We start from the raw sequence: 14,581 nt of genomic DNA, 5'->3' as shown, positions 1-14,581 counted from the left end.
ATTTACACAGAATGCCCTAGTTCTGAGGGTGGTATCCTCGGATGCATTAGTTCAGTCACCTCACTGAGCCATGTTACCATTACTTCCTATGACTCAGGACTGCTCTAGCTGCTTTTAAGACTTCTTTAGGAGAATCGCATAATCTCAGATGCGAGATATCAAAACGCAAACACGCCCTTCAATGATCCTTCGGAGCGTCCTCTCCACTGCAAACCTTCCCTCCCAATCTTGTGACACGAAACGCGAAATACGAATATTCAGCTTGGTGGGGCATTTCCAAACCCAATCTCTGAGTCTTGGCACTCCACAATTTACCTCGACTCTTTAACATGTCCGTTGTCGTCGAGCAATACAATCCGGAATGGCCTCAGCACTTTGAAAGAATTAAATCAACGTTGAAACTCTTTCTCAGTGAAGTTGACGTGCTCTCTATTGAACATGTCGGCAGTACATCCGTTCCCGGACTCGCCGCGAAGCCCATCATCGACATCGACATTATCGTAACCAAAGAGAATCTCGACGATGCTGTGTCTGCCTTAGTCAGGCATGGTGAGTTCACATATCTCGGCGAGCTTGGGATTGTAGATCGACATGCGCTCCGCGACCCGGATCAGCGGCCACCGAGGAATATATACGTCTGCGTCGATGGAGCGTTCCAAACTCGAAATCACCTCAGTGTCCGAGATACCCTCCGCTCGAATCCAGAGCTTCGAGACGAGTACGGTCAAATCAAACTCCAACTTGCAGCTCTAGATCTAAATATCGTTGATTATATCGACGCGAAGAGCAGCATCATACAGAAGATTCTCACAAAAGCTGGTCTTTTAGCGACAGAGGAACTCGCAGCGATCCACGCCGTAAATAAAAAAGGCCATCGCCAGGGAGCAATCAAAACGAATCGACTCGTACTTCGAGAGTTTGTTATGAAGGATGTGGCTCCTTTTCATGCTCTCGAATCTATCCCTGAGGTCGTTCGATATCAGACTTTCGAGCCAAGGACTCTAGAGCAGGCGAAAGAAGAGGTGGTGAAGATTATTCAGAACTCTTGCGTTACGCCCCGAGCCCACTTTGAATTGGCAGTAGTTCACGAGGGCAACTTCATTGGTCGAGTAGGAGCTCTGCTCAAGCGTACAGATGAACATGGTGAAGCGTTGAATCTACCACACGCTAACCTGTGGTTCTCCTTCATACCTGAATCGCACGGAAAAGGTTTTGCGACTGAAGCAATGAGAGCTTTCATTCCCGTACTCCCTAGCCCTAATATACTAGAAATTGAGTGTGATCCAAGGAATACCGGGAGTTGGAAGATGGCTGAGAGACTGGGGTTCAAGAAGGTGAGTTTGACGGAAAAGGCATATGAGTGCAAGGGGGAATGGGTGGATTCGTTAGTGTACCAGAAGACGGTGTGGGTTAGTGCTGACCTGTAGTTTCTGCCCGAATGTTCGAAATATGATCCTTAAGTCAAGAAGTCCTCTCACTCCTTTTCGTCATTGTGTCTTGTCTTCATAGTCGCGCAAGTTCGGCTCCTGATTCTTTCTTCCAAGTCAATCCAGAAGGCAGCTAGCGTGTAACATGGCAAACTCAATCTATAGTAAGGCTAAACCCTTTCTACTTAGCTCTACCGTTGATTTTTCATCTTATGTGAAGTCTCGAGTGGGAGAGCCATTACTCTCTTAAGAAGGCTGGTACTATGTGTCGTTGTGGGTTTGTTTCTGATTGTTTATCCGTAGTGTTCAAACCGAAAAGGCAGACGTCCCTCGACAGGGCACCAGTAACTTACAGTCATGTCCCAAGATCGAAGTCGCATTAGACTATCCATCTTGTGCGAGAAATTGGGGTTAGGGTGGTGACTCTAGCCTTTCGATACAACGTTAATGAGACTTTGGCGCCAGGGTTATCAATGCAGTGGACCTACACGGGGGAACCCCTCTGCTCGTATATCTGCGTGATCAACCCTCATGAATGGTGTTGGAGGTTGGCTCTATCAGCTGCTCATCGGAAGGGAGGATTGAATTTGAGCTGTTGTTGAAAGTGAGCAAAGAAGTATAACAACATAGAATCGATGTTGAATTTCTCTGTTCTCCAAGGAAGACGCATGAACGCGCCGAAGAGGAATTTTTAGCGGCATCGCTGAAAACATATAGTATCTTGCATGCCGATTTTATTCTGCTTCCGGTAAATAGCCTCTTCCGCGCGGTTTAGTTCGCACACAGTAGTGTGGGATGAGGAAAACCCAAGAAAAGCGTAGCTTGACTCAACACGCTCAATCTAGGGCTCCATCAAGACGCTCTCCGAGACACGGTGAAGCATTCTGAATAATTGAGTTTAGACCGGCTTTTAGAAATTTCAGCATACTGAATTTTGTCCCTTAACATGATAGTGGTAGTTAGTACAGAAATTACTATCCTCTTAACACCCCTGTTTCTCGCAGGATGTTTAATACATGTACCTAATCCTGGCAACAGTCCACGTTAGGTCGTAAGATACCATAGATGATTGTCCTACGTGGAAATGCACCCCGATTTTTGAGCAGGGTGGAGTTTGAACTCGACTACGGTTTTCTTTCAAGTCAAACAGATCCATTGACGAGCCCCTCGCAAAGGGCAAGTACAGAAATCGAGTGGTACCCCCTACTTCTCTCCAACCGCACTCAAAATATCATCCTCCAGCGTCTCTAACAACGTGGGGGCTTTCGGCTTATATCCAAACAATTTCTTCGCTCTCTCAGCCTCAGTCCTTGAATTCGACGCAAACAGGTACCTCGCAATGCCAGGGTAATTGCGCTCCGCGCACATAGTATCAATCTGATCAAGGGAAGCATGAAAGGGTTCCTCATTCTTGATAATTCCAAGCTTTTTGAGGATCTTCCCTGCTGCGATGGCGATGTCACGCTGGGAGACCTCCTGGGTGCCGGCGAAGTAGTATCCCTATACAAAATCACCAATGAGGACAGAAAATAAAGCAGGGGATGCAACTTACTTCCTTCCCCCAATCAGCACCCGTACCCCCAGCAACCGCCGCTTCAACAACTTTCAGATAAAGCATCATCAGATCATCAATATGCACCCAGCTCCTTGTATTCCCTCCATCTCCAGTGTAGAATGTTCTTCCGCCCCCGTCTTGCTTCTTCGATTCATCTACAAACCACGGCACAAACACACTTTTCGACCTCAAGGGCCCTCTCCCTTCACCGTAGATATCTGGAGGACACATAATCGCTGCTTTTAGCCTGTCGCCATCTTGAGCAACAGCCGCTTGAATAAGCTTCTCCGTGTTTCGGTGGAGAGCGTTGTCGGGAAGAGAGAAGATGGTGTCGAGATCGGTGATGTCGGACCAGACTTTAGGGTTGAGGGCACCGAGGTAGGTGGAGTTGCGGAAATCAGAGACGATTCCTGTCCCGGAGAGGTGGATTAAGAAGGATGGGGTGGAGCGGCGGAGAAGCCCGGTGATGATGGCATTTAGAGAAGGTTCGTGGTCGGAGTTACCATTGTCTACAAATTTCACTAGTTAAAGCGTGTCTTGGATCAATAGATTTCGATTAGAGGCATACGGACGACTACACTAGCTTGAGAAGTAGCATCCGCAATGATGTCGAAGCTGTCATAATGCCCTTTTACGATTTTGACGTTTGGATAACGGGACGAGAAGCTTGGCGGAACGGATCGGAGAAGAACCGTTATGTCGTATTCTGGGTGGCTGGTGACTATAGCATCGAGGACTGAGCCTCCGATGTAGCCCGTGGCTCCCGTACTGCTTTATGTAAGCGACAATGTTGGGTGTGGATGAAGGGAGACTTACAGGAAAATCTTTGGTGCCATTGAAGTGAATGGATAAAAGTTTTCAATAAAATGAATGGATCCTCGGCGTGGTCTTCGAGGCTGAGTGAGGGTAACTGTATTTCAAGACGCAGATTTTGCTATGAATCATGAGGAAGTGGAGTTTGTAGTTGTTACTTACGTCCTAGAGTCGAGATCTTGGTTTCTAAACCCAATTGAACGTGATCCTGCAAGGTAGTTATAGGAATTGCAGTGAAAAATAGTAGATAAATCAGTGAGGCTGTTGGAGAGGGGTTTGGGGTTCGGTAGTTGCTTGGTAATACACTCTTCGGCCTACGCCGGTTTTGGCATGTCACACGTTTGATGATGATAAAATCTATACTTAAAATAAGAGACCCATTATATCTTATATACGCTTGATGGAGTGTTCGATGCTCAGTAGTAGGCTAAGGTTCCTCTTCTCTGTCCGAAACAAGATCCGTCCAACCTTTCCGGATGACGCGCGTGTCGCTCAATGTGCCACCGATTGAGATTCTCAATTACGTAATCTCCGCCTTTATACAGCTCAAACTTTTTCTTTTCGATGAGTTCGTATGCTTGGTATTTTTGACATGTCACTAGATAATATCCATAGAAAAGGGTTGCAGTGATGAAACAGGAATGTTCCCACATTAAGTGTCTTCAGAAGTACAATGCAAGGTAGACAGACCTCGTAGAGTTGCTAGCAACCCCATGGCCAGGATGGAGATTGTCGGAGACCGTCAATCTGTATGTGCTTGTGGAGTAGCGTTCATCTCCTTGTGAAGAGGTGTGGGCAAGATGATGTTCGCAAAACGCTAGTCCATTATGCGTTAGCGTTCTCGGGGAAGGTATTCGGCTCTGCCGACTCCACCGAAACTTTTTTCTGGCTGCGAAGAAATTCCATCCACTGCTCCACAGTTGTGAATACCACGATCCTCGTCACGAAAATGGCTACTCACGAAATCGAGTCGAAGAAGCGCAAGCGCAAGCATAAGAGCAAGAAAGGCGAAGAGAAGGCCGCCGTCGGTCCCAGTAATGGCGCGGTGGAGTCAGTGAAGCCCCGCAAGAAGTCGAAGAAGGAACACACTCCTGAGCCTGAAATGGAGGAAACAGCAGACGTTGCGGAAGAATTAGGAGCAGATGAGGAGGACGAAGAAGACCTTAACAAAGAACTAAAGAAGGTAGCTGCAAAAGTGAAGGTGACTAAGGTCGAAGCCAACGAGCAATCAAAGGAGGAGAAGGATGAGGAGGAGCGGGATGGCGAAGAACAGCCAGAGGGCGAGATAAACCATGTGATCCCTCCTACCGACCTTCCCTCGGGATCCTTAGTATCCCTCCCTACCGTTGATGAAGCACAGAATTTTGCCGAGCTGAATCTGAGCGACCGCACCTCGGAGGCTATAAAGGAAATGGGCTTCGAGACCATGACGGAGATCCAGCGACGGGCGATACCTCCTCTAATGGCGGGTAAGGATGTCCTTGGCGCGGCAAAGACTGGTTCGGGCAAGACACTGGCTTTTTTGATCCCAGCCATCGAAATGCTTTCCGAGATGCGCTTCAAGCCTAGGAATGGCACAGGCGTGATCGTCGTTTCGCCAACCCGAGAGCTTGCCCTCCAAATCTTCGGCGTTGCCCGTGAACTCCTCGAAAAACATTCGCAGACGTTTGGCATCGTGATCGGAGGAGCGAATCGGCGGGCAGAGGCAGAAAAACTTGCGAAGGGCGTGAACCTTCTTATTGCGACACCGGGCCGCCTGCTCGACCACCTGCACAACACGCAGGGTTTTGTTTTCAAGAATTTGAAGTCGTTGATCATTGATGAAGCCGACAGGATATTGGAGGTTGGATTCGAAGATGAGATGCGATCCATCATCAAAATACTGCCAAAGGAGCGACAGACAATGCTTTTCTCGGCAACACAGACAACAAAGGTCGAGGATCTTGCAAGGATATCATTGCGGCCCGGTCCCTTGTATATCAATGTTGATCACCGCAAGGAACACAGCACAGTGGAGGGTCTCGAGCAAGGCTATGTCATATGCGACAGCGATATTCGATTCAGGCTGCTCTTTTCATTCCTGAAGAAGCACCAAAAGAAAAAGATTCTCGTCTTTTTTAGTTCGTGCAATAGTGTTAAATTTTATGCTGAGCGTAAGTTTCCTCGTCCTCTTACATGGGAACACAGGCTAATTGAGAAAGTACTCAACTATATCGACCTCCCAGTCCTCGACCTGCACGGCAAATTGAAACAGCAAACTCGCACAAATCGATTTTTTGAATTCTGTAATGCCCAATCTGGCACCCTCATCTGCACAGACGTTGCTGCTAGAGGTCTTGACATACCTGAAGTGGACTGGGTTATTCAGTTTGACCCTCCAGACGACCCTCGAGACTACATCCACAGGGTGGGACGGACGGCGAGAGGGGCAAATGGAAAGGGGCGCTCGCTCATGTTTCTCCTGCCTTCTGAGGCAGGATTTTTGAAGCTGTTGAAGGAAGCGAGGGTGCCACTGGTTGAGTTTGAATTGCCTGCGAATAAGATTTTGAATATTCAAAGTCAGCTTGAGACATTGATTGGCAAGAACTACTATCTAAACAAGGTACATCACGCCCCACTCGTCTCTGAGAAGTGAGACTGACTCTGCCCTTAGTCAGCAAAAGATGGCTATAGGTCCTACCTCCAAGCCTACGCCTCACATAGCCTCCGCTCCGTCTTCGACGTGCACAAGCTCGATCTTGTGAAAGTCTCTAAGAGCTTCGGCTTCTCCACTCCTCCACGCATCGACATCTCTCTGGGCGCAAGTTTGAGTCGGGACAAGAAGGTTGAGGGCAGGAGAGCCTATGGCAGCCAGCCGAGACAGGGTAACCGGCCGTTCAAGCCGAAACGGATAGAAGGTTGAACGGAAATATGATTGTGGGTTGGACTTTCCGTGGTTGGCGTTTCGGGAAAGAGCGACCACAGGAGTAGCGGAACGTGGGCGTGGCTAGTGGGGGTTAGTGGCATATCAAATGCATCATGATTCAGTTCGCCATGCAGCCGCAATGTTTTGGGAGTGAAACCGTTGAGAGAAATCCTCCGATTGTTGGAGATGGTTTGGTGGAGGTTTCGATGGTACGCGGTCTGGATGGCGGAGTATCCGCGAGTGAGGAGTTTCGGCCACGACGTTTAGCGTACCACGTGAAAGAGTTGATGATGAAGGTTCCACGGTTATTTGTGGACTGGTGAAAGATATTACGACTCAGTGTGTGGTATGTTGACAACGTGTTCAATCAATCTTCCAGCTTTCCAGATTGGACAAATGCTCCTCCATAATATCCGGTCTCTGAACCCCCATTCGACGAGTCTGAAAGGCTCGTAATATAGCGTGCCGTTGTGCTGTCAAAGTTGCGGTCAGTGAAGTCCGATAGCAAGAAGTAGTTTCTTGACTGTTATTCGATGAAATGCAAACGCAAGTCACCCGCAGCTACATTTGAGAAGCTTGCCGGTAAGGCTGCAAACGAGAATGAAAGTGCATGAGGCAGATTGAGTGGAGCGTCCAGCAGCTCTGCGTTGGCAAGTTGGAATTTGTCTCAACCAATGACGTTGGCGAGGGGTGGGTTTGCAGCTGAAGGGCGGATGATCCCGCGCCGGCAAACGAGAGACGCGAGGCTGGATAGCGTTAGAGTGAGCAGGAATGCCTGCGGTTTCCGGAGCGACAGTAGCGAAGACGGCGAACGATGATGGGCTGGTGTGGAAGGGATGGATGGGGCTAAAGATAGATGGGATGGGATGGGGATGGTTGTGAGGGAGCAGGAGTGAAGGTCTGTGGGGGGAGAGGGAGCGAGAAGTGAATGATGGGGCAATTCGAGGAGTGAAGCGCTGCTTTTCCCACGACGTGCTCTTCGTGAGGTTCGGAGCCCAGCCACCGACCATATTCGGCACCAATGGTGGGTGGTGATGGAAAAATCCAGGGCGGCTGACAGACATGCAAACGCTGATGGGGGGGGGGGGGGGAATCGGGGCCTCGCTACCTCCGTGTGCAGTGGGTCTTGCAGACTTCTGGTGTGGAATTGATGCACCCTCCTGCATGAAGCAGAACGAGGGCCACGAGGTGAGATGGAGTCAAGTTTGGCCTCTGGTTGCACAGAGAGGGAGAGTTTCAAGAAAGAGGGAGGCTGGCGTGGTACAGAACGTCCATCTCCCGTGGAGCCTAGTGGAGCGAGAAGAGACGCCAGCGTGTCCACAGTGGCAGACTTGGCCTCAAATCAGGCCTCCGAGCAGCGCAGCAGCAAGCGATGAGGACGACGAAGCTCTGATTTCTGCATATTTGTATTTTCGCCGGCCCATGCGTTTTGTTGTTAGAGTCGTTGGCCAATAAGCCACCGAGGCGCTAAGAAGGTGACGGCTCTTCTCTGGGAGCCCATGACCGACCCTGGCACCAACCTCTCCACCGAGCACATCTATCCACCGTCTTCTTCACCATCATTGTAAGCTCCCCGCGAGCCATTGTTACCTTTACCTGTGACCGCCACGAGCGCCGTCGTTGCTGGACGTGATAGTCGACGTCGGTACGTCTGCGCTCTGTGCCCCGCGCAAGGCCTGGAGGTCGTCAGTGCGAGTGCGGCTCGGTTGCTAACACCACATCGCCCTCTCAGCTCTCCCTCACACAACACTCTCGCTCGCCGCAGCCCGCCATCCCATCACCTCACCCTTCCGTCGCACTCTCGCTGCGACGTCCGGAACATCTGCGTCATCTGGCCATGTATTGACTGCACTCTCGCACTCCCCCACTCCCGTTCTCTATTCTTTGCATTTGCTCTGCGGATACGACGTCAGCGTCTGGTTGGCCCCAAGACCCGCGGCCTGCCCTGCACCGACGACATTTTCTTGTTGCGCAAACGAAAAACAGCCACGCAACCGTCACCCTCCGCCTGCTCCACCCTCCATACTCGACTTTCCCCCACCCCCGCCAACCGCCAGCTCAAGTCGTTCTTCGAGACACCATCAGTCCGCCTCCATGTCTCCCGTCAAGCAGACCGCCTTCTAGAGCCTTCCTGGATCCACAATGGGCTTGGACGCTCGACGACCTCCTCTTCCGGCGCCCACTGAACCCTCCACTCTGAGCTCCATCGACAACGACACCACCCTGCGAGACGACCTCCTCACTGACGTCTCCACGCGCACCGACAAAACATCGTATTCCATCCCCGAAGACGGCACCCCCGTCACCATCAACACGGCCAAGAAGGAGGCTGGAAGGCCCAAGAAGCATCCCTCGCAGACTTCGCTGTTGATTGAATACTTCGAAGGCGGTAAAGGAGACGGGAAAGTCCACTCGCGCCCAAGCGTCCGCGTCCGTGTCACGCCGTCTCACCGCAAAAGCAAGTCCACCAGCGACCACTTGCAAATCACGCAGACGAGTAGGAATACTCGGAAGCCCTCGTACACCCGCCGCATCTCGCTGGGTGGTAAGCATCGTGAAGACGTAGTCCAGACAGACCCGTCTTATTCAGAAGGCTCTAACGTCTCCTCGCTCCCGCCTGTTGACATCGAAGTCTTGCAGAACATCAGTGACTTGTCTAGCCCTGGTGGGCGGTATATTCCAGTGACCTCAGACATTTCTTCTATGCCCCCGGATAGCATGCTTGAAGGAGAGCCTGTTATTCGGAGTCCTGCCCGTCGTCGTAGTCGCAGTCTGGAGAGGACAGAAGAGGTAGTTGAGACCGAGACGAGAGATACGCTGAAAGCGCCCACCCGCCAGCGAAGCAGAAGCCTGAGCAAGGAGCGCATAACACAGCGAGTCATGGAGAAGCTGCAACAAAAGCCTGTGGAGAGCAGCGGCTCCAAAGCCAAGACGAGCAAGACAAGCAGGGAGGAGCTCACTCCCAGCCGAAAGTCGCATCGTCGAACCAGCAAAGGGTCTCGCGATGAAGAAATAAGCGCAATTAGTGGCACCGAGTCGAGCGTGTTGTCATCTAACGCTCATCGTAGATCTGGCGACGCTCATTCAATTCGATCAGGCGCATCAGGCGCTTCGTCCATCAACAATCCGAAGCTCCTTGCGACAGTTGAGGATGCTATCAAACGTCTGATCTTGCCTGAGCTGAATGCCTTGAAGGAGGAACAGCGCACTCAGCAGAATCGAAGTAAATTCGAGCGCATGTCTCGCGAGAGCGCATACGAGTCTATCCCGTCCACAAGCTCTCGTGATCATTCCCGTCGACGAGTGTCCAAGTCCTCGAGTGCTCCGCATATAGCCGGCAACAAGCCAAAGGTTGTCCTGAACAGAGATGGGGATGACCCAGGCACTATTCTCTCCGGCAATTCAAGCCGTAGAGAACGCCGATCGAGCAAAGGCTCCGTCTCAGATCGCAGCTATGCTGACTCCACGCGTGAGGAAGAGAAAGAAAAGGTTCGTCGCCGGAAGAGCAAGGATAAAGACCGACATTTTGCTCGTGATGCTGCATTAGCTGGGCTCGCGGGAGCCGGCTTGACTGCAGCTGCGCTTAGACACCATGACTCTCGTGAATCGAAGGAAGATCGAAAGGAGAGGAAGAGACGGCATAGCCGAAGCGGTCGAAGCCGTACGGCGAGTATCTCTGAGAGTGTTGAGGGAGACCGTCGTCAAGACAGAATGGCGGTGCCTCCTCTGCCAATCCTTCAGAGTGAGCTTCAGGGATCCGAATTGACTCGAGAATCTATTCTTTCCGCCGAGACCGAAACCCGCGACCGGCCTAGCTCCAGATCCTCTAGGGGCACAGGTTCTGAGACTCCTATTCATCAAGTACCTCGTGGATATATGTCCCCGTCTCCTCGAACTCCTACACGAACCCCAGTTGCTCTCCAGCGGGCATTTGGAACGGCGCACAGCAATCGATCACAGGGAGATCTTAGCATGTCAGCCCCAAAGAGTGATAGAAGTCTCTCCTCACGATCAAGAGAAGTTTCGACAGCAGGCCTTGAAGCTGCGGCGGCTGCTAAAGCTCGTGCGCTTGAGAGTACTGAACCTCAAGTTTCCCAATATGAGATTGATGAGCAGACTCCTAATCGTGGTCTCAGCCCAATTCAGAGTGAGGCTAGTTACAGGGAGGAGGTATCCGGTTCTCCACATCATCTTCGATCCATCCATAGTGGTGCTTCTATGTCCTCAGCAGGACGCAAAGCTGAGCGGAAAACATCCAATATGTCTATTCAGTCATTCGAACCTTCGCCCGACTCCAAGATGGCACAAGCCCGGAAGCGCCCACAAGGCATAACCCTTGAACGTGGGCGAGAGATTTTGGGTGAACCAGAGACTCCAAAAGATGCGGATGAATTCTTCGCAAAGAATCACGAACAGAACGAGATATATCGCAGGGAGCTCGAGAGCAACAGCCAGGACGGATCTCTTGTCGACTATCGACATTCGACAGCTTACACCAATGACAGTGCGGAAGGGCAGTATCTTCACAGTAGTGAGGATAAGCTATCTCTTGCGCAAGATATTCGGGCAGTTGGCTCCAATCCCGAATATGTTCATACTCCTGTTGCCGTCGAGTCTGCAGTTGCCTCTCTGCATGAACCGTCCACTATAAGTGTTCGCTCCTCGGTATCTAGCCCGCTGAAGAAGAATATTAAATCGCCGATGAACTCTATCCATGAACATCATGTGTCTGAGGAGGCGGAACATGACACACAAAGCAAAGAGCGATGGGGAGCAATCCGTGACCAGGCCCAAACACTGGCAGAGAATGCGCAAGCAACAAACTCGCCGCGACAAAGCCTCTCCCAGTCCATTGATGAGCCACCTAAAATGCACGCAACTGCCTTCCCCATGGGTAACGAGCCCGAGATGGGATTTGGCATCGATGATGAGTCAGAGGTCGACACGAACCCTTCAATCATTAAAGGCCCTCACGGCGGGTCAGAATATCACGACCAGACCGACGATCTAATTAGCCGACAAGAAGAACGCGAACAAACGCCCTCACAATCCTCACGATCCCGTGGCAAGGTTGCTGCTCTCGGCGCTGGAGTTGGAGCTGCTGCTATTGCTGCCGCTGCTGCTGCTCGTGTGCGAAATGACGAGTCCCCTACACACGAAGGACAATATCACGCTAATGTGGAAGATGACTATGGTCATGATTATGCAGGTGAGCACCAATACGAGCAGCAGGCCTATTCTCAGAGGGATCGCACACCGTCAAGAAGTCCGGCCTTGTGGAAGGATGAAGGTTACCAGTCTGCTAACGCTCATGGAGGCATCACGCCTGAATTTCGCAATCGCTCTAAACTCTTCGATGATGATGGCCTTGGTGAATATGACGATGATACCGGTCTCGGCGCGGACATTTTTACGAGCAACAGGCATGGTCCTCATTCCAGCGGTAATTCCCATGGAATGTCCTCGCCTTTATACGATTCGGCTACGGGCAAAGGCATCGATCGCATTCAGTCCAAGGATGTCGTTGCTTTGATGGATCATTTGACGGTTCGTGATGCTCAACGTAATGCCCGCGACACAGAAATCCTTGTCACCCTGGTGCGGAGCGCGGCTGAGATGCGCAACTCTTTCGAGGAGATGAAGCAGTTCATCAGGACTCAGGACGCTATGATCGTGAATACGAACGATAAGAGGACCGACCTTGCCGAGCAACGTATCCTGGGTGGTCCTCGTCCACAACCCCTTGGCTCCCCACGAGTACCTCGATCTTCCACGGAAGATATCGACGTTGAGACGAAGAGGAAGAATGTCTTTAAGCGGGCTCTCAAAGGCTTGAGCTTGAAGGGCGATAGTGATATTAAGAAGATTGAGCTGATGCTGATCCAGTTGCTCGGCGAAGTAGAAGGTCTAAAGCAGGCACATGCTTTGACCTTGGCTCAGAATGCAAATCGTTCAAACAGCCTTACGTCGTATGAAAATTTGAGGGCTAGCGGAGATCCTGGATATGAGCCCGAAGGTCGTGCTGGTACCGCCTCCTCACCTAATCACTCTGGTTACCTCTCCAACCCGTCTTCGAGACGCATCCAAGATCTCCAGTCGGGCTACGAAGTTCACCAGCCGCATCGTATCAGTACCGTCGAAGAGGATCCGGAAGAATTTGCCGACCATGATGGACAGCAGTACGAGAATACCGAACGAATGACAACTCCTACCCAGGAAGCTCGTCGACAGAACTCTTTGCCCCAAGAAACTCCTCCGCAAGCCTCCAGGGCATTCCGCGAATCGCAGAGCCAAGATAATACGCCGAAGCGAAAGCATAAGTCGAACTCTTCGTCCATCTTTGGTATCCCTAAGATCTCTAGGTGGTCAAAGACTACGGCCTCTACCAATCCTGAGAGCATGCCTCGGAACAGTGGCGGTTCGGGTGCTCAGCGACCATTCTCAGAAGCTTCAAGGTCAGGCTCGCAGATCAATGTTGCGTACTACGAGGATGAGCAATATGAGCTTCGAGACGACGATAGGCTGCGTTCCACAACATCCCTTCCGCAAGAAGGCATGGGATCCATCCGATCACCGTCCCCTCTTGTCCCAGAGGGGCAACACCACGCAGAAGAATACGTTCTCGATGATCCCAAATACCAGGCTCATCGTAACTCTCTAAACTTACAACACCCTCAGCCACGTCCTGGTCCGACTGGTCGTCACCAGAATTACCTCGAATCCCAAGCTCAGACTTTCGAGCCCATTGGTTCGCCGGACTATGATCAATGGGGCAGTAATCCCTCACTCGCACGCAACCGGCTTTCCGGTGGTGGTACTAGCCAAGGCCCCGGCAATCTTTCTCCAATTTCCTCTGATGGAGGATATAGCCAGCATTCAGCGGCCGAGCAAGCAGCTGCTCCACCACGACCGCCAAAGGTTCGAGATGATGGTCCTTTGATCCCGCAGCAGCCGCTCGCAGGGCATGGACAGACGAGGCAGATGTACAGCTCGCCGAATGAATTTGGAAGCCAGGGTGCTTTGACGCCGCTGGCCCCGATTCAAGAGGTCAGATATAGCTTAGAGACGGATACAGGACATCATGTAAGTCCTCCCCGGAATCCTGCTTACTATATATGATTGAAGATTACTAATGTTTATAAGTATTCCCCCACCCCATCTCCTCGTCCAACAAATAACCAAAATCTCAATCCGGCCGCCGCGATGGTGAGCCCGCAGCGCAAGATCACGGGGCCCAGACCCATGGGAAGCAGAAGCCCAAGTGAACAGCAGAAATTGAGTGGCCATCCAGGGTTTGATCAAACGGGCACAGTAATTAGGAGGAAACCGGTTGGTGGTACGTAACATATTGCTGCCTTTTTTTCTGTTAATTAGGGAGAGCGGGTTTGGATATAGCTCTGTTGCGAAGCAAGCTGGGGGGTTTGTTGTGGCGTTCTGGGGTTTGGGGGGTTCCTGCCGCAAGGTAAGGATTATGAGACCCATCGTATCCCCTAGTTTCTATGTTGTCTTGTGCCGTTCTGTTCACGAGGGGTTTTGTTGTGTTTAGTCTATTGATGAAGATTGAGGCTGACCCTTTATGTGTGCAGAACGAACAGATATTGAGAGTCTGGAGAGTTATCGGAGTAGTCTGGATTCCGAGATCTTTTGAAAGGATATCTGATGATTGAGACCACCCCGTGTGTATCAGCCACGCCTGGCTTTTCTATGAAAAAGAGGAGGGGAGAGTGGTGTGATGTGGTGGGTAGTGTTATATCTGACTGAGATCCTATGATGCTGAAGTGGAGGACAAGATGATGCGGAAGATATATAACTTCAGCGAGGCGAAGCAACTTCTCCGTGCATGCACGAGATCATTTCTGGCGTACATAATTCTTTACTTTC

The 14,581-nt window shown here is 51.1% G+C and overlaps 4 protein-coding genes across 4 annotated transcripts; 3 read left to right on the top strand and 1 right to left on the bottom strand.

Annotated features, from left to right (window-relative positions):
- Positions 1–104: 104 nt before the first annotated feature.
- On the top strand, positions 105–1,603 carry BDR25DRAFT_102921 (acyl-CoA N-acyltransferase). Its single transcript, XM_033683467.1, has one exon. It carries the CDS (start codon positions 330–332, stop codon positions 1,425–1,427), a length of 1,098 nt encoding a protein of 365 aa, XP_033552295.1. The 5' UTR covers positions 105–329; the 3' UTR covers positions 1,428–1,603.
- Positions 1,604–2,416: 813 nt separating this feature from the next.
- BDR25DRAFT_254414 (NAD(P)-binding protein) lies at positions 2,417–4,181 on the bottom strand. The gene is made up of 4 exons (XM_033686296.1): positions 3,799–4,181; positions 3,551–3,750; positions 2,980–3,491; positions 2,417–2,927 (listed from the first exon to the last, which is right to left on the bottom strand). Exons 1-4 carry the CDS (start codon positions 3,816–3,818, stop codon positions 2,631–2,633), a joined length of 1,029 nt encoding a protein of 342 aa, XP_033552294.1. The 5' UTR covers positions 3,819–4,181; the 3' UTR covers positions 2,417–2,630.
- A 523-nt stretch (positions 4,182–4,704) lies between these two features.
- Positions 4,705–6,982, top strand: BDR25DRAFT_254411 (DEAD-domain-containing protein). The gene is made up of 3 exons (XM_033686295.1): positions 4,705–5,948; positions 5,997–6,397; positions 6,449–6,982. The coding sequence occupies exons 1-3, from the start codon at positions 4,745–4,747 to the stop codon at positions 6,695–6,697; spliced, it is 1,854 nt and encodes a 617-aa protein (XP_033552293.1). The 5' UTR covers positions 4,705–4,744; the 3' UTR covers positions 6,698–6,982.
- Positions 6,983–8,364: 1,382 nt separating this feature from the next.
- Positions 8,365–14,415, top strand: BDR25DRAFT_301115 (uncharacterized protein). The gene is made up of 3 exons (XM_033689506.1): positions 8,365–13,783; positions 13,844–14,036; positions 14,287–14,415. The coding sequence occupies exons 1-3, from the start codon at positions 8,843–8,845 to the stop codon at positions 14,346–14,348; spliced, it is 5,196 nt and encodes a 1,731-aa protein (XP_033552292.1). The 5' UTR covers positions 8,365–8,842; the 3' UTR covers positions 14,349–14,415.
- The last annotated feature ends 166 nt before the right edge of the window (positions 14,416–14,581 follow it).

Source organism: Lindgomyces ingoldianus (assembly GCF_010093535.1).
Source record: "Lindgomyces ingoldianus strain ATCC 200398 unplaced genomic scaffold BDR25scaffold_5, whole genome shotgun sequence".
In the NCBI taxonomy this organism is placed as follows: domain Eukaryota; kingdom Fungi; phylum Ascomycota; class Dothideomycetes; order Pleosporales; family Lindgomycetaceae; genus Lindgomyces; species Lindgomyces ingoldianus.
Note: the sequence above shows the minus strand (reverse complement) of the source record. Positions and strands in the feature narration are given on the sequence as shown.

Coding starts and splice junctions, on each gene's coding strand:
- BDR25DRAFT_102921 (XM_033683467.1), top strand. CDS start 330: ATGTCCGTTGTCGTCGAGCAATACAATCCGGAATGGCCTCAGCACTTT.
- BDR25DRAFT_254414 (XM_033686296.1), bottom strand. CDS start 3,818: ATGGCACCAAAGATTTTCCT. Junction 3,751..3,798: donor ATGGCACCAAAGATTTTCCT/GTAAGTCTCCCT, acceptor TACATAAAGCAG/TACGGGAGCCACGGGCTACA. Junction 3,492..3,550: donor TCAAGCTAGTGTAGTCGTCC/GTATGCCTCTAA, acceptor TGAAATTTGTAG/ACAATGGTAACTCCGACCAC.
- BDR25DRAFT_254411 (XM_033686295.1), top strand. CDS start 4,745: ATGGCTACTCACGAAATCGAGTCGAAGAAGCGCAAGCGCAAGCATAAG. Junction 5,949..5,996: donor TGTTAAATTTTATGCTGAGC/GTAAGTTTCCTC, acceptor TAATTGAGAAAG/TACTCAACTATATCGACCTC. Junction 6,398..6,448: donor AGAACTACTATCTAAACAAG/GTACATCACGCC, acceptor CTCTGCCCTTAG/TCAGCAAAAGATGGCTATAG.
- BDR25DRAFT_301115 (XM_033689506.1), top strand. CDS start 8,843: ATGGGCTTGGACGCTCGACGACCTCCTCTTCCGGCGCCCACTGAACCC. Junction 13,784..13,843: donor AGACGGATACAGGACATCAT/GTAAGTCCTCCC, acceptor AATGTTTATAAG/TATTCCCCCACCCCATCTCC. Junction 14,037..14,286: donor TAGGAGGAAACCGGTTGGTG/GTACGTAACATA, acceptor TTATGTGTGCAG/AACGAACAGATATTGAGAGT.